The 24,186-nt window shown below is 39.9% G+C and overlaps 1 protein-coding gene across 1 annotated transcript in view; it reads left to right on the plus strand.

Moving 5' to 3' along the window:
* The first annotated feature begins 22,927 nt into the window (after positions 1-22,927).
* Positions 22,928-24,186, plus strand: part of LOC131242579 (S-adenosyl-L-methionine:benzoic acid/salicylic acid carboxyl methyltransferase 3-like) — an 83,946-nt gene continuing 82,687 nt past the window's right edge. Inside the window, exon 1 of the mRNA XM_058241322.1 lies at positions 22,928-23,012. Within this exon, the coding sequence (XP_058097305.1) occupies positions 22,938-23,012 (75 nt within the window). The 5' untranslated portion in view covers positions 22,928-22,937. The remainder of the gene's footprint in view (positions 23,013-24,186) is intronic.

The following is a 24,186-nucleotide window of genomic DNA, read 5'->3' on the forward strand; positions in this document are numbered from 1 at the left end:
GGCCCCATGTAACTTGATGACGTCACTACACAGCTTATAGCTGGTGTGTGATAGTCCAACCAACCCACTTTCCAAGAGGTGGGTACCACGTGGGACCCACCATATATTATTTTATATATATATATATATATATATATATATATATATATATATATATATATAATATTATTATTATTATTATTATTACTATTATTATTATTATTATTTTTTTTAAAACATCAGGCTAGCATCTTATGTCCAGGGCCCGGACGGCCTGTATACAGAACACGTAGATCGTGGTGATCCCCACCGTCCAGACCATTGGACGGTGTGGATATGCAGCACGTGTGGGCCCCACACGAATGAACGGTTTGGGTATATAGCATACCTTATGATCAGGGCCCACAAAACTTGCTGGCGTCACTCCCTTAAAAGGTATGGACGGTGTGTGTACAACACATGCGCCATGAGGTCCTACCGTCTAAGCTATCTGGACAGTATGGATACAATATATACATGATGGGTGGGTCCACGTGGTGTGGCCCACCAGAGTTTTGGATCAACTGAGGTTGTGTCCAGCAGCGCCTGCTGCTGGATGGTGCACACACCTCACATAAATACGGTGGGGTCCACATTAGTGGGCCACTCCACTAATCAAGCTGGAATTATATATTTCCCTTTGACTGGGACTATCCAGCAAGGTGGGCTCCGTTGTTAGATGGCATGGATATAACACATCCTGGTGGGCCACACATACACACATCATCATCATCATACAAAAGAGAGAGAGAGAGAGAGAGAGAGAGAGAGAGAGAGAGAGAGAGAGAGAGAGAGAGAGAATTAGAGGGACCCCGCCACTATAGGCCCCTCATATGATTACAATACATACATCAAATTGGGTCCCATCACAAGTGGGCCATCAAATTAAAAATCAACGGTGGATCACCCACCTATTGGCCTTCTTCTTTAGGTCCTTAAACTCCTAGGCTCCTTAGCTTCTTCTTTAAGGGTAGATGATGAAGGTTGGATGGTGGAGATGGGGAGTTTTGGGGTAGGGAAGTGGGCCACACCTGGCTTCTCCTTGGGAGGCTTAGACGTTGGATCTCTTGGTTGCTTGGGAAATTGTTTGAGAAATGAGGGAGAGAGAGAAGTGATGAGATGATAAGGGATCGGTGGAATGGATGTTGTAAGAAAGGGATGGTTAGGGTATGGGCTTGGTTGAATTTTGGGTGAAAGAGGGATGGGTGGAGAAAGAGAGAGTTGACTTATGGGGGGTGAGGTAGCATGGGGTATAGGTGGTATACTTGACTTGTGATTAATGCTTACTTGATTGATTGATGTGACAAGTTGTAGAGATTCTCTCAAAATTTGAAATTCGCAACGCGCGGCATTTCTTCGGAATGAACGCAAGCCAACAACTCTTGGCTAGGGTATCGCTTCGGCGCAGGAGACGTTGCGTTGGAATCGCGGCGACGGCGCGGTCACTAGGATATAAGTTTTGAGTTGAGCAGATTCCGATTTATGGGACATGACTTAGGTTCGCGTGCAAATACCGATTACAGGTCGCGGGTTGCTGAACTTTGATGTGGAGGATCGTAGAAGTCTACGGAATGGTATGGACTACGATACGGGTCTTACAGCTAGCCCATTACAATGTGTAAAAATTCTCATTTACTCATAATACTACTCCAACCCACACCCCATCTCTCTCTCTTTCTGCGCTTCAACCGGACCAACACTTGGGTTTGAGCCAGACTATTTTGTCATGTCATGAGTGCCGGCCGAGCTTGATCTTATGCCAAACAATGCACGCTATACACAACAGAGCTTACTTGTGCCTTAACTCGACTTGTTGACAACCCTAGGCCTTGGCAAAGTAGTTCGAAGTTTGGGCCTAACTAACACTGGCCCACTAATTTGTGATATCCATACCACTCATCAGGTGGGTCATAACATCACCCTGTGGCACAAATGCAAGCTAGTCCACTTGTTGGTTGGTGACAGATGTGTATTGAATATTGGTGTTTACTCACATTTTTATTTTCGGGCCAATTTCCTCACCTAATGAGTAGGGTAGATCCAATGGGTGGGATCTAATGTGGCAATTGGAATTAACGTGTAAGATCTAGTGTGTTCATTAAGTGGACCCCTTAGTGAATGCATCCCTAGCTAAGTGAGGGATTCACTATGGTTTCTATCTGTCTGAATGGTCCACATATTGCAATGTACCGAACCCTTATTGTGGGCATTTTTGTATTCAATGTGAAGGTGGGTGACTGGAAGAAAGCATTTAATTACTTAGGATAATAATTATAGTATATTCAGTGGATCCCTGTGTGACGTGTCCATGCTATCAGCCTACGTTGGGGTGACGAGCCTTCCCGTAATAACCAATGAGAAATCAAGAAGGATATAAGCCTATTACATCAAACTGAAATGATCTCGCGACCACCCCACAATTGCGTTTGGTGATGACTCTTGCATCAATTGTGGGCGTCTTCCATATGTAGATGAGGTGCCTAACCCTATGCATCTGGACTTTGTCATCTGGGTCCTTTGTGATTGGTTGAGCCAGTGTTAGTCCCTCATTGGCCAGAGAGTTGTCACTTGGGTGATAAGCCCATAAATAGATCAAGGGACATAGGTAAGGAGTCGCTTCGGCCGCCCTGAGCCTCGTGATCCAATTGAGATCACAATAAAATGAGCGTACCCTAGCTTCCCTAATATGTTGGATGAATGAAACTTAATTACTACTCGACTAACATATGCATTCATCGCATTGCAGTAGATAAGATTTGTAATTACACATTGGGTCGCTTGTGAGGAAGTATTGGCATATGCAAATTAGGTGTTGAAGTCGCTTGTGAGAGAGTGTTGTTTGGAAAAGGAATGCATTATGTCATACCTTCATATGTGCATTTAACAAAAGTATTTAGAAATTATTTGATTTCTTAATTATCATTACCTACACTGATTGAGTTGATAACGTGCACAACTTAGAACTAATGGAACCAATGAGTTGATCACTTATTCTCACTATGAGACAGTGTTTTAAAACACCAACCATGCATTGTTGTTGTTGCAGGTGTTATCAAGGCCTCCGGCGGGTAGGCTTAGGTCGGCTTGCACTTTCTCCATGATGCCTTGGGAGCGTAGGGCAAAGCCTGAAGACTTTGCTTTATTTTAATTTTTTGCTTAAATATGTTGGAGTCCCCGACTGAGTGCGCTTCGTATGTTGATTTTATTGTATGTTCATTATGGTTTGTATAATCTTCATTTTGGGCGATCACCACTAGTGGAATTGTATTTTTAACTGTTAGCCCTATATTTCTGGATTTTTCGTTATCTCTATCTCAATTTAGATTCGCTAACTTAAAATTCTTTACTTTGATTATTCGTGTATGGAATGAAGGTAAAAATGAACAAGGTCACACATGTATTTTCATTGGGTTCATGCTCGGGGACTCGGGACTGTGGTCTCTATACTCGGGTATCGATTTTCAGGGTGTGACATATAATCAAATCCTACCCATTAGAAATTTGGATTGATTACCTATCAGCATTATTGCATTACATTTCAATCTTTGTTTGTGAGAATTAACTTTATTCCTTAGAAATTAGTCAGATCTTATTAAGTAGAGACAATACATCTGTACGGGCAGAGGAGGTAGCTAACACCTTCCCCATCTGTAATTGTGGTCCCTTACTCATAATATTTGGAACGCAAACTCAAGAGTCATTTTAGGTTTAAGGATTTGCATGTTCCTAATCCTAAGGGTTTCTACAGGGTCTAACCGACTGTAGGATTGAAGTAATTAGTTAGTGGCGGCTCTAGTCAAATATAACACCCTCTTAACTCCCAAGAAAGCCCTTGAGCGAGGCAACTCATGGAAAGCTAGCTAATTCCCCCACTGGGGATCCAGTGTCCATAAAATGACGATTTTGTTGGGGACGAACTATTCATACTAGTCGCGACCCAACTTGAAAAAATAAGATCATCCAAATTCTTGAGGAATACTAGTTCTCGCACATTTGCATTTGCATTTGCATCTGCATCAACTTTCATCCTGAAAAATTAAAAAAGAATAAAAAAATTGCACCTTTATGAGTCAAGCGTCCTCGAAAAAACATCTCTTATTGCAACATAATCCGCACCAGATCATAAATAGCTATGGCTAAACACGATGAAGATGTTCAACCCTTTCATGCTCTCGATCTTGCAGAAGCTCAGCCTGCACATCTACAACAGGAAAAAGTCGCGCCAATGGCCTGCATCTAGGAATTGGCACAAGGTGTAAAAGCCATGTATGAAATATTCTTACAATTTATTGAGGCATCAGCCACCACAGCCAATAACCAAGCTGATCCAATTCAACAACAACAACAATCAGCTCACAGACTCTATCCAGCTTCCAGTTCAAATCAAGCACAACTTTCGGACTCCGCACAGGACCACTGACACCAACCAGCATGACCCTCGACCATGGGGCACTTTTTTTAGTATTCTCCCACAACCGGGATTCCTAATCAGTTTTATAATAGCCTCACAGTCAGGGCTCCCGATCAGTTTCCAGCACACCTTGCAACCAGGGTTTCGAACCAATTTCAAACTAATCCTACAAACAAGATCTCAAGTTAATTTCCAGCACACCTTGCAACTGAGGTTTCAAATCAATTTCAAACTAATCCTGCGAATAGGATCTCCAGTCAATTTTCAGTATATCCCATAACCGAGATTTCAAATCAATTTCAAACAGCAGCTTCCTCGACTGTTAGCCCAGGGATAGCACTGGCGAATACCCACAATGGGGGTCAATGTCAAGCCCAGTTTAATCAATGGAATGTGGTGAATACCCATCAAGGGGGTCACTTCCGATCATCTCAGCATCCCACAACTGGAAGTGCTTTTCAATTTCAGTTTTTCGCAAATGGGAACACGGTTACATTTCAATAAACTCCCTCTCACAGGAGCCATAGGATTGAAGAAATCGATCACTATGCTGAAAAAGCGGAACGGGCCTTGTTGCGAGAGATATTGATCTCTCAAATGAGCTGCAAAGAAATAGAAGAGTTGCCGGAGTAGCTCTAAACCATGTAACTTCAAAGGACAGTAAGGGGTCGATCTCCCATTAACAAAGTTTAGGGCCGGGACTTATGTCCCTTCTAAAAGCATATGTACCTCAAAACTTTAAGGTATCCAAATTCATGAGATACGACGGCAGTGGATGTCTTACGACACATCTCAAGGCATTCTGTGGGGAATTGAATACAGTAGCAGTGAATGAAGGACCCCTTATTGAAAAAGCCAGCTATATGTCCTGGGGGGGTGGGGACTATGTCAAATTAAAACTTTTATAGCGGAATTTAAATGAATAAAGGAAAGATAACTCAAATCACAATACAGAAATATAAAGCAACCTCAAAATTCAAGTCTTGAGAGATTGATACAAATGTTGTTCTAAGGACAACCTTGCACCATAAAAATCAAGGGTTTATGACAGGACAACCTTACTAGAATAGTCTAAGTATCAATATCTCAAACTAAAGAGGAATAAAAGGAAATAGCAAGAAATGAAATTCTAAACTATTACAACATTCCCCATAATACTTGAAATGTAAATATTACAACATTCACATCCACACATACATCCCACAAACTTGAATGATAAAAGATATAGAAAATAAATCATACATCCACAAAACACAAAGAGTTATAGTGGTTCGCCTGTGTGTTCACCAACTGTTAAACAACAGTCAAACAACTTGCTACTCCACTCCTAATATCCTCACACAGGGGATATTAGCGTTCACTATGAAAATAGGTTTCACGGGTTCACCTAAAACCCTTACAATTGTGTCTTTCAAAAGGGCTTACACAATTCAAAAACCCCACTTTCTAGGTTTTCTGGCTCTCCTCAGATAACCAACACAATAAGATTTTTCTGACTCAATCTCAAAAGAAACCAAAACATAAAAGATTTACACAAATGTAAAATACCTGAATTTCTCCTTTTGTAGCAGCCCGGAAGAACTAAATCGGAGTAGAAGTTTGAATATAGAAGTTCAATGTCCAATACTTACTTAAGAAATGGTTCTAAGTTCTAATTGATTTTAAATTAAATCAAGTTAGGGCTAGCTCTATTGATTTTGATTCTAAGAAGTGGAATATCACAATTCCTCTTTCAAATCAGATTGAAATGCAGAAACAAAATTAAATATCAAAAGCTAACAAAAGAGAATATTAAATATGTACAATGTAGCTTAAAAAGAACACAAACTTATATCTCAGAATGATGCCTTGATTTTACTTGAATTGGATTGGATCGAATATCAAACTCTGAAATTTGTGCTCTATTTATAGTTGCAGAAATCACGTCTATGATTGGTCCTGTGAACACTACGACTAGTCGTAGGACGAACTGCATTTTGAAATTTTGAGCGCGATCGAATAAAACTGTTCCACGACTGGTCGTAGGCCTTGCACGATCGGTCGTGAGTCGTCCACGACTAGTCATGACTTTCCCACGATTGGTCGTGAGAAACCAGATTCGTTGCTGGAGTTTGAGTCGTAGCTGTAAGACCGGTCTTAGACGAGTCGTGCACTGTTCACACGACCGGTTGAGCAGAGTCCAGGACTGGTCGTGGACAAACAAAAAATTTTCAAAAAATTGCAATAGACTTAGGACTGGTCTTGGAATTTCTTGGACTGGTCGAGCCAGTTTTAAGACTGGTCGAATAGAATTTAGGACTAGTCTTAGAACAGAGCAAACACTTATAAAATGATTCCATTTGAATTATGTATACAAAATGACCTACCCTAAGGTCAAACTAAGGTCATTCATACCTTGAATGTGAAGTATGGACATTGAGACTTCATTTCTTCATATGATGGTTGACCTTTGAAGATTATGAAACTTGAGATCTCTATACTTGATGTAGCTTGAATATAAGATCTTTTAAAGCTTGAATTATACTTCATCTTGTACTTTATATTGAGTTGTACCTGAACTTGCCTTTTGACGTAGCTCTTGGAAGACTCTGAATTTTAAAGCTTACAGGAGTGGACATGTACTTGACCTTGCATGTCTTGAAGTAGAGCTTCATTCTCAACTTGAAGCATTGTGATGCAGTGCTTTGAACATATATATATTCTTATGCTACACAAGAACAGATAGTGTTTTTGGCACCACAAAATTTGACAAACAAAGGAGCAATCAACTATAGCACTTACACTTATCCACCCAAAAGACTCTGAAGAGCAATGCCTTGGACTGGTACACTTTCCTAGATTGTCATCAAATCAAGATCTAGGAGTAACTCTCTCGTAAGTGTTCATCGACAGATTCGCCTACAACCTCAACATGACTCTAAGGAGAGTGGACTTAACAACCTTGAGATAGAAAGGTGACGAAACGTTATTTGCAAATGTGGGACAATGAAGAGCAATGGTTGCTAGAAGATGCACCTCAATCGGCGACGTGGAACAAATCTCTGTGATTGTCCATTCAATGAATCTAGGCATCTTTGGATATTTGATCTCACATTTCTATGTGAACTTTGCTCAACCTATCCGCGCTGGAGAGAAAGTAGAACCAGGAATACACACAGGAACGATCTCTGGGTGGCCTCAGTAGGCCTCTCTAATCAAACTGAACAAAGTTGAAGGAAGACCTATGGGATACGAGAACTAAAATGACAGGCCAAGCTATATGTCCTAAAGGGGGGGGGGGGGAGGGGGGTGAATAGGACAATGCCAAATAAAACTTATAACAGCGGAATTAAATAAAATATGATAGTCAAAGTAAATCACAATGCAGGAAAGTAAAATAACCTCAAAATTCAGATCTTGAGAGGTTGATACAAATGTTATTCTAAGGACAACCTTACACTAAAAACCAGAGTTTATGGTAGGACAACCTTATTTCTAGAAAGATCTTTGTATCAAATCTCAAATCGAAGAGGAATGCAGAAATAAATACAAACTGAATTGAAATAAATTGAAATTACAAATGTATTGTTCTAGGGACAGCCATACACCATAAAAATGGCAGGGCAACCTTGCTGGAACAACTTTCAAAAGAAATTAAATATCAAGCTGATAAAGGAATAGCAGAAAATAAATTCTAAACTATTACAACATTCTCACAATGCTTGAATTAAATGATTACGACATTCACCACCATACATACATCCCACAAAAGAATAATTAAAGATTAGAAGAATAAATCAATCAACCACAACACAAGGGTTTATAGTGGTTCGCCTATGTGTTCACCAACTGTTAAACAACAGCCACACAAAATGCTACTCCACTCCTAATATCCTCACACAGGGGATATTAGCGTTCACTAAAAATAGGTTTTCCCAGGTTCACCCAAAACCTTTACAATTGTGTCTTTGTATGTGGGCTTACACAATTAAAAAAACCCCACTTCTGAGTTTTCCTGGCTCTCATCAGATAACCAATACAACAAGATTTTTCTGGCAAATCTTGTAAGAAACTAAAACAAAAAGGAATTTATAATTAAATGTAAAATACCTGATTATCTCCTTCGTTGTAGCAGCCCAGTAGAACCAAATCAGAGTAGGTGATTGAATGTCCAAGTTCAATGTCCAGTACTCAATTACAATGGTTCTAATTCTAATAGATTTTAAATTAAACCTAATAGGGCTTGCCTTAATTGATTTTGATTCCAAAGAAAGGGAATAATAATTCCTCTTATCAAATCAGATTGGAATAGCAGAAACAAAATCAATTAAAATAAAGCTAAGGAAAGAGAATATTAAATAAGCACACTTAGCTTAGATGGAGCACATAATTATCTCTCAGAAGTTCGACGAAGATTGGCTTGAATAGATTAATTAATTCAATGATTTCTTCTGAGATTCGTGCACTGTTTATAGGTGAGCAGATCGTGTCTTCGACTGGTCTAGGGAGCTCTTCGACTAGTCGAAGCAACAACAGATATTTGAAAAATCCGGCGGGATATGCTCTGACTGTTCTACGACTGGTCGAAGGTCACCTTCAACTGGTCGTAGGTCACCTACGAGTGGTCGTAGGTTTCCTTCGACTGGTCGAAGAAACTATAAACCATTGCTGGAATTCGAGTCGAAGATGTTCGACTGGTCGAAGATGCAGTCGACATAATCGCTCTAGAAAATTCATAACAAATTCCTGGACTAGTCGAAGCCTAACAGATTTTATCCGGAACTTGTAACAAACTCACGACTGATCGAGGAATTTCTTAGACTGGTCGAAGCAAGTCTAGGACTAGTCGAAGAAGACCTAGGACTAGTCGAAGAACAGACCAATCATATGTAAAATAAACATTTGGTTTATGTATCCGAAATGACCTACTTCTAAGGTCAACCTATGGTCAATCAAACCTCAATTATGAAGTATGGACATTGAAACATTAGGAACAAGTGACCTTGAAGTATGAGCCTTGAAGTCTTGATGTAGATCAATCTTGAAATCTTGATGTAACTCAATCTTGAAAGGGTCTTGAGTTCTTTACAAACTGCCTTGTACTCTTCTTGAAGTCTTGCAGCTTGAGTCTTGTCTTGTGAGCTTTGCTTGTTGTGAGCTTAGCTTGTTCATGAATATTGATCCTTGAGAGAGCTTCACTTATGCAAGTTATATATAACATAACAGTGATTTTGGCACCACAAATTTGACAACAGACAGGGATATAAACTATAGCACTTGCAGTTCTGCCCATTGCCCGTGGAAGCAAATAACATCATTTCCACAGCTCAAGGCACCTAGCATGCACCTTAACAAGGATGCCAGAAGTACCAGCAATTCCGCCCTCAGTAGCAACAATGGAAATATCAACCACCACCACCACCTCCACCGCAATAAAACCCACAACCAGAACCTCCACAACTACAATAGTAACATCATCAGCAACCCAAAGGGAATGCCTAGTACCCCAATTAGAATCGGAAGATGACCAGGGAGTTCAGGAGATTCACCTCAGTCATGCAAATGTACAGCCAGATCATGACAACGTTAGTGCAGAAACAAATCCTTACTCCCCTACAACCCAGACTACCTCCAAATCCTTTGCTAATAAATTATAATGAGAATGAATACTGTGCATTCCACGAGGGCCGATGTCACTTAACAGAATGATGTTTCTCCCTGAAACATACGATATAGGATCTCATCGATAGTAGAAAGATTTCCATCTCGACTAAACTTTTGGCTCTAATACCAATTGTTACGGACAAACACCCGCACATGATCAATGTAGGCAAGGCAAAAATACAAAAGATAATGGTCAAACAAAAACAAGAGATATAATCAGGCATAGGGATTTACATGGTTCAACAATCTGCTTACTCCATGGGGCAACTACACAAAATTTTCTTCTTCACTAGAAATAAGAGAAATAGGAATGCAAGGCTTACTTCTCTTCCACCTGTATAAAGAATCCAACACCAAAGAATACTCCAGAAGACAAATTAATAGAATAGAAAATTTCCCTCTAAAAATTGCATCTCTTTATATTAATTGACAAATTGCACGCATACACACACACACGTGCGCACACACACAATTCTCATGAGAATTCATGAGAATTGTTTGAGAACTCATCTCACATGATATGAGCACAAAATTTGAACCATCCATGTGATGCGATATCCCATGAAACCTCTGATGCCCAACTTTCACCTTGATCTAAAACTTTGGTAGGCCATGGAAAAAGGAAATATATTTTCCTTCTTTAATTTCTCCTCTCTTTGCTATGGCCCACCAGAGCTTTGGATCAAGGTGAAAGTTAGGCTTTGGGGGTTTCATGGGGTGCTACATCATATGGATCGTTCAAATTTTGAGCCTAGAACACATGCAAAAGTGCGCTTGTAAAAAGATGCATAGGTGAGCATAATACACACTGTTTATGTGTGTGTGCCTATATATATATATATATATATATATGTATGTATATGGTACTATGAGGTCGACCTCATGGGAGCTTCCTATGAGGTTGAGATGTGTGGGGCCCACCGTGATGTGTGTTGAACATCAACACGGTGCATTTGATGGGTCACCTTTAGGTTATGGGATTTCCCAAAAATCAGGCCTATACCGAACTCAGGTGGGCCATATTATATAAAACCATGTGAAGACATGCCTAAAACATATTGTAACGTCTCGGAAAAATCCATACAAAGCCTCGAGTACCACCTCAGGCAGAAATCCTTAATGAGCGAATCCTTTAGAAATTAGACAAAAATTAATTAAGTAATAAACTAAATTAGTCGGTGAATTATCTTGAACCACTATCTATACGAACTGCAAGACCCAAAACCATTAGAATCGCTAACTCAACATTAATTTAGAAACTAGGAGCAATCTCAAAATCCAGTTGCTCTCAGGACCGCATTGAAACTCTGTATCGAATCTGGACTGTGCATCGAAAGTTTGATTACTGTGAGGCTATAAGGTTATGACCGCCATATTAGGCTTGACAAGCGTCGCGGGAATCGAGCCCAAATAGTATCCAGAAACGCACAACTTGAGCCTTGAGCAAAGTGTGTGAGAAACGCGAATATCTTTAGAAAATGAAGACTTTGGACCGTCAGATTCGGACCAAATTATACCCTTGGATCAGGAAAATTTCCCTGCCCAGGTCAGTATACTTATGGCCCTGATCAAGTGACGATGACCGTTGAACTGATACAGGTCCTCCACGGTCGATCCACAAATCCGATCAGACCGAAATCTTAACCTGACTTAGATCCATGGTCAAGGAGCTTACTCCATGACATAGGTGGGCAATGGGCCTCTAGACGAGCTCCGTTGGCCCAAAACAGACGCCTTTTGGTTATAACCTAACTATACCATGGCCCTGGGGCCATTGACATCACTTCTGAGCCTATATAAGGCCCTTAAACCACCTCACCCCTCTCTCATACGAATTTCTCCAAACCCTAGGAGAGAGAAGAGAGAAAAGAAGAGAAAAGAGTGAGGAGAAGAGAGAGAGTTTGGGAGATCGAGGCGGTGTTTCTCCCTTACACCTACACGCACTAGATCACCTCTACATCTAGCTACACAAGTCATTTCAACTCTGATTTAGGTAAGAAATCTTAACCCTAATCTCGTTTTAGAAATTCAAATAGAGGAATCGACGAAATAGCTAACCTATTTCATGATTTAGGTAGCCGTTGTGCTGTAAACAGAAGCGTAGTGTACAAACCGAGTTCGTAACGAGCAAACCAATGAAAGGTGTGGACTATAAATGTTTAGGTTATGGTTTTCAAGGCTTTCAATGTCAGCAATGATTTATGTCTGACTTGATTGCTGCCACATGACCTTAGTTACGATGTATTCGATAAATTATACATGTGTGTGAACTATGTGAACATATTATGCATTCTATGTGTTTCTTAAAATGTTTGAATGAAATTGCTATTATGATTTATGCTTTCCATGACTATTAATCTGGAATATATGTTTGTCATATGTATGACAACTCCTTTATGAAAGGATCTGCATAATGTATGCTATAACTAAATTAGTTTATGTATATAGTATTATGTAGTCTAAGTGTTTGATAAAATGTCGAAATGAGTGATTGTTTGATGAATTGTAATTATTAAGGGTGTTAAGATAGGATTCCCAACTACCCTACCTATATGTATAAAATTCCTTCATGTAACCTAAATTCCAAACACGTGATTTAAGTATAAAATGCATATGTATAATAACATGTTCTATGCATTTGATAAGATGCTCAAATGAGATTCATGTTTGAATTGCCTGTTAAATGCTATTATGATTATCACATGTGAATACCTATTGCATTTGAGTATGATTAGGACTATTATGTAGTCTAGGCAATCGGTAACAGTTTCCGATTGAGTGGCTGAACTAGCCTCGCCACCTTAAATACGTTTGATGAATCTGAGTCGTATGATAATTTTTGACAATGGTTAAGCCATGTGGAGAGCTTATGCGCTCCATGTCGATTAATTCAGCATGCGCTCGTACCAATCGAACTTGTCAAATAACCCGATTGGCCTATTGTATGTTTACCATGTATGGACACTATTGCTTGAATCTAAGGTACCACTTACTAATGTAAAACCTGTTTAACTATGGTACCAAGATCCTCTAGGACTCATGAGTCGAACATGGTGGTGTATGGGACACTGTGGTCGAGCTGTCGGCTTACGCTGAGGTGACAAGTATCCCCGTAGTGGCCAGTGAGCAAACCAAACTCGTGAGCCGGATATGGTGGTGTATAGGATACAATATTTGAGCTGTCGACCTACGTTCAGGTGACAAGCCTCCCGTAGTGACCTCGAGTATAAATTAGGCCTACGCTGAGGTGATGAGCCTCCCCGTAGCAACGTCAAGTGTAAACTCGTGAACTTACCTATCCACTGCTTTTCATTAAGGGTGATGCCCTACAACTTGCCTATCGTATGTGATTAACTAGAATTGACGACCCTAGATGGATCATTGTTTGGGTAAGTGATATAAAGGGAGGTACCTTAGCTTCCCGAATCTTCTGTGTGAATAAGCCTAATAAATTACTTGGCTAACACGACCATGCACCGTATTGCATGTGCTTTGGCGAGGATGCGCACGTTTAGGGAGTTTGTCATGCGCGATCGTGAAATGATGTCACTGAGGGAGTGCAGGCGAGGCCATGCATCATTACGCATATCATTTCTACATTAACAAGAGTACTTAGGATATGATTATTGTATTGCTTTATCATTACTACTTGACTGAATTGATAACATGTTAACCTTTCCCTTATAGTACCACTGAGTTAATCACTCACTCCCACTCTGGGATGGTGTTTTAAAACACCAACCAGACTCTAATTTAGATGCAGGTTGTGATGCGGCTTACGTGATATAGCCAGACTTTTTTAACGAGGAGGAAGAGTTCTCCTACGTTCAGCTCTCAGGCGGGTCTGTGTAAACTTAGAGTTGCGTCACCGGGATTACAAGGATACTGGATTAGTTGAACATTTACATTTGGATATTTTGAAACAAACATATGTATATATTCAGCCTGATAGCACGTTCATACTCTGGAGGTTGTGAAACGCATATAATATATATATATATATATATATATATATATATATATATTTATCCCAGTCTTCCGCTTGCTTATTTACATTAACTCAGGAGTATGATATGCTGATTTAGTGTAATCTCACTCATGTTTAATGCACTAACATGGTCAACATTTAAACATCATTATTTATGTTGCATAAGTGATGCGTTGGAACTCGGGAGTTGAGCTCTGCTCGACCCCCGATTTTCGGGGTGTTACACATATAAAAGCATTTGGTAAGGCCCAGATGAGTTTTGAATGTGCCTGAAACTTGGTACGACGTCTCATCCTAGTGGGACACGCACAATGGATGGGCTGGATTTTTGAACCACATCTTAGTAGGCCCAATAAATGATTATCAAGATTTTAATGGGAGGATAACCGCTCTCAACCGTTGTATGTGGTGTGGTCCACCCAAATCATGTATTGACTTGATTTTTAAGAACGTGTGCCACCATGGAATGGTGCATCTGATTGATGGTGTTGATTTTCAACACACATCACGGTGGGGTCCACACATCTCGACCTCATGGGAAGTTTTATATATATATATAGAGGTTAACCTCATGGAACTTCCCATGAGGTCGAGTTGTGTGGGCCCCATCATGATGTGTGTCTAACATCTACCCCATCAATCAAATGCACCATTCCATGGTGGGCCACCGGCTTAAAAATGAAGTTAATACATGTTTTGGGTAGGTCACACCACATACATTAGTTGAGAGTGGTTACTCTCCCATTAAAACATGCATAATCATTTATTGAGCCCTTCAAGATGCAGTTCACAAATCCAGACCATCCATTGTGTGTATCCCACTTGGATGAGGGCTCATATGAAGTTTCAGCAGCATCCAAAACTCAGGTGGGCTCTATCAAGTGCTTTTATTTGTTTTAGGCATGTCTTCACGTGGTTTTAAATGGTATGGCCCACCTAAATTCCGTCTATGGTTGATTTGTGAGAAATCCCATAACCTAAAGGGGACCCATCAAATGCACGGTGTTGATGTTTGGCACACATCACGGTGGGGCCCACATATCTTGACCTCATGGAGAGTTCCCATGAGGTTTCCAGGAGGTCAACCTTATAGTACCATTTCCCATATATATATATATATATATACATGAGAGCATGCTTACCTATGCAACTGCACATGTGCGCACCTTTGCACATATGTCATGGGCCCAAAATCCAAATGGTCCATGTGATGCATCACCCTATGAAACCCGCAGAGACTAATTTTCACCCTAATCCACAACTCTGGTGGGCCATAGTAAAGAGATATGTAAATCAAGGGAGAAAACTATTTTCTTTTGCTATGGCCCGCCAAAGTTTTGGATCAGGGTAAAAGTTAGGCCCTGAGGGTTTCATGAGGTGCTGCATCACGTGGACCGTTCAGATTTTAAGTTCACATCACATGTGATGAGTTCTCAAAAAGTTCTTTCGAGAACTCATGAGAATCTGTGCGGAGCGAGGATTTGTGTGTGTGTGTGTGTGTGTGTGTGTGTGTGTGTGTGTGTACGAGGAATGCACACCTGCTGCCAGTTCTCACAAGTTCTTGTGAGAACTTATTTCCATCTTATGTAGCACCCCATTAAACCCCGTGGCCTAATTTTTACCCAGATCCAAAACTTTGTCCAGCTGTGACGAAAGAGGGAAGCAAATCAAGGGAAGAAACTATTTCCTTTTGCCATGGCTCACCAGAGTTTTGGATCAAGGTAAAATTTGGGCCCTAAAGGTGTTGCATCAAGTAGATGGTTTAGATTTTGGGCTCATATTACTATAAATGAGTTATCAAAAAGTTCTCACGAGAACTAGTCCAATTTCAATGGAAACTCTTGAGAACTGGTGTGTAGAGGAATGCTCACCTGTGCATGAGAACTTTTTGAAAACTGATTTTCGATGATATGAGATCAAAATCTTAACCGTCCAACTTATGCAAGATCCCATGAAACCCCTAGTGCCCAACTTCTACTTAGATCCAACACTTCGGTGGGCCATATTAATGAAAGAGAGAGGCAAATCAAGGGAGGAAACTATTTCCTTTTGCTATGGCTCAACGGAGTGTTGGTTTTTTAAGGTGTTGTATTAGGTAGGTGGTTCGGATTTTGGGCTCATACTATATATATATATATATATATATATATATATATATATATATATATATATATATATATATATATATATATATATATATATATATATGGGAAATGGTACATAAGGTCCACCTCATGGGAACTTCTTATGAGGTTGAGTTATGTAGGCCCCACCATGATGTGTGTCGAAAACACCATGCATTTGATGGGTCCCCTTTAAATTATGTGATATCCCAAAAAATCAATTGTATACGGAAATCAGGTGGGCCATACCATCTAAAACTATGTTAAGACATGCCTAAAACATCTATAAGCACTTGGTGGGGCCTACTTGAGTTTTGGATGTGGTTGAAACTTAGTCTGACCCCTCATCTAAGTGGGACACACACAATAGATGGGCTGGATTTGTGAACCACATCAATGGGTCTAATAAATGATTATGATTGTTTTAATGGAAGGGTAACCCTTCTCAACTGTTATATGTGGTGTGGCCCACCCCAGTCATGGATTAATTTGATTTTTAAGGCCATTGCCCACAATGAAATATAACATTTGACTGATCGAATTGATGTTCAACACACATCACGGTGGGCCCACACAGCTCGACCACACACACGTCGAGCTGTGTGGGCCCACCGTGATGTGTGTCGAGTATCTACTCCCATCAGTTAAATGTACCATTCCACGGGCTTAAAACACCACATGTTTTAGGCATGTCTTCCCATGATTTTAGATGGTATGACCCACTTGTATTCCTTGTTCTACTGATTTTTTGATATCCGATTGCCTAAAAGATACCATCAAATGCACAATATCGATGTTCGACGCACGTCACGGAGGGCTCACACAGCTGGACGTCATGGGAAGTTTCCGTATGTGAGGTCGACCTAATAGTACCATTTCCCCCGTAGACATCATTCCTGCAAATTAGAAAAATAGTCTTCACTGTACATGAACAGAGGAGAGGAGAAGAGAGACGTCTCTTATCAAGAAACATGTCCCGATGGGAGAATCTCACCACCTAACATGACATGTGTCACATCCCTAAGTTTAGATGACATAAGTTTGCTTAGCAGATGACTTCATAATGTGATATGATGGATGACTTCAAAACGTAATATGATGGATTCATGATCCTACATGTTGTAAAAGAAAAACAATCACACCTATCCTTTCATCCATTTTACTCTCTTCCTGTGACGTAGGTCCCACACCTTCTAATTTGTATGGGATTCTTATTGGTATCGTTGTATGGTCAAATTCTCTAAAGAGGTTCAACCTTTCAAATATTTGAAGGGTAGCCTGCTGACATGTTTTGAGAAATTTTTAAGACTAAATCTCCATTGTTATTGGTTCAGTAGTTGTATGGTTTTTTAGTAAATAAGAAGTTATAGTGTATTTAATGCTGAGAAAGTAAGGTAGAATGAAGCCTTTTTGGGCGTGGGCAAGGCTCAACTTTTAGGGCCTACATTGATGTATGTATATAATCCATGCTGCCCATCGTTTTTATTGTGTCATTTTAGGGTTGGGGCTCAAATATTAGCCTAATCCAGAGCTCGTGTAGGCCACATAATAGAAAATAATGGTGACAATGACACCCGCTGTTGAACCTTTACAGGCTTACTGTGATGTTTGTTAGAAGAGGACGCTACCCAAGTCATGACTTTTTTGGCCCACAGTGAGTTGGCTGACAAGGTGGACGGAACGGATCACCCCATTATAGGCCTCAATTCCTATTATTTAAAAATAATCTAGTTATTAATTACATCAGCTTAACAACTACGACTCTTGCTACATTACAACCATGACCTTTACCACATCACAGCCATGACCATTACCATATTATATGGGTATGAGTTGTGGTTATCATGTTATATGAGTCGTGGTTGTAATGTGGTAAGGGGTCGAGGTTGTTATGTTATATGGGTTGTGTTCGTCATATCATATGGGTCGTAGTCGTCATGTTATATGAGTTGTCATGTTATATGGATTTTGGTTGTCATAGTTGTATTGATGATGTTATGTTATATGGGTTGTATTTGTCATGTTATATGAGTCGTGGTTGTTATGTTACATGGGTCTCGTGGTTGTCACGTGATGTGTGAAGGTCGTGGTTGTAACGTAATAAAGGTCGAGGTTGTCATGTTATAAAGGTTGTAGGTCCTATCATGATTTATGTGTCAAATGCATTTCATCCGTTGAATTTAGAATTAAATTTAACATTACGGGCCCAAGAATGAATTACATCCAAAATTTTTATAGCCCTCGAAAGATTTTCAATAGTAGGTTTTCAACTTCACTACTTTTTATGGTGTGGTCCACATGAGCCTTTGATATGTCTTATTTTTGGGCTCATTCCTTAAAATAATCTTTCAAAATAAATGGATGGCGTGGATAAAATATATACATCACAGTGGGTCCAATAATACCATCCATCTCTGTATAAGTCTGGATGCCGCCTAGTTACCTTCTAATTCGTATGGACCAAAGTATTTTTAAAATGTACCTGTTCATATTACTTTCCATCCAATCCCTTCTCTCCTCTCTCAACTCGTGTGTTGCACGATACCCAGCCGTGTTACTTTTCGTACTCACTACTGTTCATTTTGGAAGTGACTTGCCGGTGTACCTGGGCCTCACAAAGTTTCTATGGTGGGAAGCTATGTTGGCCGACTGAGATGCCCGTGACCAATCCACTCCATTCATTAGTTTCAGTATCCAAAAATCAGGCAGACCTAACACTTAGGTGGGTCACAGAGACGAAACAGCAATCAATAAATACTTACCATTGGAAACTCTGTGGGGCCACAATTTTTTAATCCAGAAGATATTTGTACCCAAAGTTTATCTGAGGGCAGAAAGCCTATGAACGGTTTAGATGGCATAAAAAGATCCTGGTCAGCTCTTGGAAAGTTTCAAAGGTGGACGTTTCCGTTCAAACCGTTTCATGTGGCGTGTCCCACCTGAGGTTTGTATCGGCCTGATTTTTGGATTTCAATACCATTGTGGTCTTTTGAAACTAATGAACGGAGTGGATTTATCAAGGGAATATCTTTGGGCCCCAAATAGCTTCCGATCACAGGAACTTGACTTCCATTCCATTCCTTTTCCTTACATTTTCAAAGAGAAATTTAGGACTGTGGACCCCACCTTTTATCCAGCTGTTTTTACGAAACAATACAAACTTAGTTTTAGAACTTAGACCTGCTCGTACGGACAGCGAATTTGATAACTAAAATACCGGGCGCGGATTGGCTTTCGCAGGAAGTTCCTGCGCAAGGTTGCGGGGTGGGGCCCACCACCATGTTTCTGAGAAATATACTCCGCTTATCCGTTTTGTGAGCTCATTTTAGTACAAAAAAAAAAAATGAGGTGGATACAAGACTCAAGTGGGCCACACGAGAGTAAACAGAGGAGATTCGGTGAGAACCGTTGAAACATTATTATGACCATAAAAGCTTTGTTTCAGGCTATTTTATTTTGTATATTCACTTCATCCCTGTGGTAATGACCTTATAAACGGTTTGGATGGCATATAAACATCAAGGTGGAGCCCAAGAAGGTTTCAACGGTAGGCATTTCTTTTCCCAATTTTCCCTCTGGTGTGGTCCACTTTAGTTTTGGATCCAAATCATTTTTGGTCACTTGTCCTAAAATTAGCTCTCCAAATGGATGAACGGAATATATTTCCCAGAAACATGGTGGTGGACCCCACCCAGCATCCTTGGCATGCGAAAGGCTTTCGCAGGAAATACGCGTCCCTAAAATACCCCTCATCCTTTCGAAGACGAGCGCTGACGCTCCTCCAACAGAGAGTTGTACGAACGACTCAAAGGAGATCAAAGTTACATGGCCCCACAGCTATGTATTTATTATATCCACAACGTTCATCCATATTTCGAGATCATTTCGGAGCATTAACAAAAAAAAAAAGAATCATATCTAAATATCAATTGGACCACACCACAAAGAGCAGCGTGAAAATTAATTTTCACTGTTAAAAATTTTGTAGGGCCCACCATAACATTTATTTTCCATCCAATCTATTCATAAGATTACAAAGGCTTGGATAAAGAGGAAAAACAAATTTCATAATGATCCAAAACTTCTGTAACCCCTAAAAAGGTTTCAATGGTAGACGTTCAATTCCCCACTGCCTTTTACAGTGTGGTCCCCTTGATAGTTAGATCTGTCTTATTTTTCATCTCGAGCCTTAATATGAGCTCGCCAAATAGATGGACGGTTTGGATATAACCCAGACCTTATGATGAGACTCATAAAAGCAACACAGTGAAAAAAAAAAAAAAACCTTGCATTTTCTCATGATGGGAGATTTTTTTATTTTTTTTTACAAGGAGAACTTTTTATCCCTTTCTAATACATAATTATGTAAATATGTATATATAAGTATATAAAAATATTTTTCTATCTTTTAATTCATTTCTTTGCCTATTTATTTAACAAGTATATCTCCTAAACTAGAATGATTTACTTAACGTAACACATATGATTTTGGGGTAGGAGAAGCTAATTTAGCCAACCAACCTACTTATTTTCCAAGATTCCATCGGGTCAATGGTGGAAAATCCATTTCATTCACTTCATGGTCAATTTCAATTACTTCGTGGTCAAACTGGAAATTGAGCGGGCCAAACTAGAAATTGAGCAGGCCAAACTGGAAAACTGGAAATTGAGTGGGACAAACTGAAAATTAAGCAGGACAAACTGAAAATTGAGCGGGACAAACTAGAAATTGAGTGGGCCAAACTGGAAAACTGGAAATTGAGTGGGCCAAACTGAAAATTGAGCAGGACAAACTGAAAAACTGAAAATTGAGCAGGCTAAACTAGAAATTAAGTGGGACAAACTGAAAATTGAGTGGGGAGAAAATGAAAATTAAGCGGGGCAAATTGGAAAACTGAAAATTGAGTGGGACAGGCAAGCGTTGGATATACATTGTTGAGGTTTACAATAATCTTAAAGTGTAGAAAATTTTCATATTTGTGCATTTTAGTCCGAGTTCCTTCTCTAATCACGATGGCTTTGGGAGGGTTGATTCGAGGGATGGGTTGACTGCAAAAGGGTCGATTAAAACTATATTGGGTTATCAATCCATCCCTTAGATCAACCCTCTTAAAGCTATCGTGATTAGAGAAAGAACTCGAACTGAAATGAACTTTATATGTTCTTTGTCCCACTGTATTTTTAGTTTGTCTCGCTCAATTTCCAGTTTGGCCCGCTCAATTTCCAGTTTACACCGCTCAATTTCCAGTTTGGCCCTCTCAATTTCCAGTTTCTCCCGCTCAATTTCCAGTTTGGCCCCCTCAATTTCAGTGGAAATGTGCGGTCTTGATTCACACTTACTACAGATTCAATTTCGGTGGAAATGCCCGCTCAATTTTCTGACCGAAAGTGCACAAAAAGCTCCAATGATGAACGATGAATTTCAGAGTTCATTCGACTCGACCGATAATTAATTCGGTCCGAACGAACCCAAGCTCGGCATGACTGAAATCGGACAACTGCCGAAACAGAATCCTGTCATGATTCGAACTTGACTTTGGTCTGACCAATGCATAACATGACTGAGTAAATATGAGGCGGTTCAAGGAGTGGAGCCAAAGTCATATGTGGTACGTTAAGTAAATCATTCTAGTTTAGGAGATATGCTTGTTAAATAAATAGGCAAAGAAATGAATTAAAAGATAGAATTTTTTTTATTTTTTTTATTTTGTATACTTATATATACATATTTACATGATTATGTATTAGAGAAAAATATAAGGGATAAAAAGTTCTGCTTGTAAAAAAAAAACAAAAAAAAACCAAAAAAAATCTCCCGCATTTTTTTTTGTACTGTGTTGCTTTTATGGATCCCATCATGAGGTCTGTGTTATATCCAAACTGTCCATCTATTTGGCGAGCTCATATTAAGGCTTGAGACGAAAAATAAGATAGATCTAACTATCAAGTAGACCACACTGTAAGAGGCAATGGGGAATTGAACGTCTACCATTGAAACCCTTTTAGGGATTATGGAAGTTTTGGATCATTATGGAATTTGTTTTTCCTCTTCATCCAGGTCTTTGTGACCTTATGAATGAAATTAGACGGGGAGGATTTCTCACAAACATCACAGTGGGCCCCCAAAAAGTTTTATGGCCCCCAAAAAGTTTTTAATAGTTGACGCTCATTGAACACTGTTTCCTGTAATGTGGTACACTTGAGATTTGCATATACCTCATTTTTGGTCTCATACCATAAAATGACGTGGAAAAATATATGGACGGCATGGATGAAAACTATACATCATGGTGGGGCCCACAGACCACCGACCATCCGTCATTGGCTGGTGGCTGGGGGAGTACCCAATCCGTTTCCGTGAAAGGAGGGGTATTTTCGTCCTCAAATTCGCTGTCCGTACGAGCAGGTCCAAGTTCCCAAACGAAGTTCGTATTGCTTCATAAAACCTGCTGGATAAAAGGTGGGGTCCACAGTCCTAAATTTCTCCATTTCAAAAGAACGTTCAAAGCTGTTCCTTTTCATCTGCATGTCTTTCATGCGTTTCATGCACCAGAACCTCTAATTTGGACGGGACAGATGATGTGGGTACCTTTTCGGTGCATTTACCAAAAAAAAAAAAAAAACGTTTACAATTCCCCGTATCTCCTTTGCTCTGTCCACGTGCGCACGTGCCACAACCCATAGATTTTTATGCCACTGAGTAGAATGCCTATATAAGCTGAAGCATGGCTCTTTACCCTTTCAAAGAGAAGTTATGGAAGTGCAGCAAGTTCTTCACATGATTGCTGGCGCTGGCGAGACCAGCTACGCCAATAACTCAACACTCCAGGTCTCTCTCTCTCTCTCTCTCTCAAACTACATGTGGACAGTCTACAGCACAGATCTAGGCCGCTCGTACAGAGAGATGAAAAGGGGGCTCTATCTTACACGGCAATATGGATATATGCGTAGTGTGATCGAGTTGTTAGGCCCGGGGCTGGGCCCCGGGTTGTTACTATATGTGGTTCCACTTATGGGCCCTCTCTAATTAGGGTTTCTCTTCATGCTATTTTAAAAAAATTGTAAATAAAAGCATTTTACCGATAAATCTCTATACTTTTTATTATTAAATTAATATGGTATCAAACCAGAGAAATCTTAACAACCCCTCTCATGGTATTACATCCATAACTACATATGTTTTAAGATTATATGGGTCCCACTGGATGTTTATCTCTACTGTCCTTCAACTCTAATACAACAGGCTGTCAATGGGTCGGGTTGGCACACTTCCGGCATGCTTCCCAAGGGTGAGCCAGGCCCAACATTTTAATTAATCGGCTGGGTCGAGTTGTGTCTAAGAGCTCATCAGACCATCTAAATTGTTTAACGTATTAATAGAATTTTGGTCAATATCATGCATGACGTGGGCACACCTAATAAACAGCCTTGATCTTGTAAAAAGGACTGTGGCCTCTCAGGCTTTTGGGCTTGGCCTGCTTCAGGCTGGGCCTTAGTGAATACTAGGTCAAGGGCTCGGCCCAGACCTAAACTTTTAAGCCCATTAAATGATTGAGCTGGGCTAGAGCTGTGTTTAAGAAATTGTCAGCCTGGCCCGAACTCGGCCCAGCTCTTAATGTATACCACCATGTGATAATTGCATATAAAAAAAAAAATAAAAATCATATTTTGTTATGAACATGTGTTTTTTGATATGGCAAGTTAGATGGTTCAGATCATCAGTTCAAGGCACTCCAAGCAATCTAAGCATTTAAATAAAATAAAATAAAATAAAAAAGAAAAAAAAAAGAAGAAAGAAAGAAAGAAGACTGGAAATCTTTTTTAAGAACTCATCTGGGCTGTCAACTTAACAAGTCTCATCAATCGGATGATCTGACCGTTCAATTGAGTCAGATATTGGAATGTGTGGCACATAAATAATGGGTCTAGTTTTATGATTGGATGGTCCACAACCCCAATTCAACTCTTTTGCACTGATCAATTGATTATTTCTCTTGTGTTTT

Source organism: Magnolia sinica, chromosome 1 (genome assembly GCF_029962835.1).
Source record: "Magnolia sinica isolate HGM2019 chromosome 1, MsV1, whole genome shotgun sequence".
NCBI lineage: Eukaryota > Viridiplantae > Streptophyta > Magnoliopsida > Magnoliales > Magnoliaceae > Magnolia > Magnolia sinica.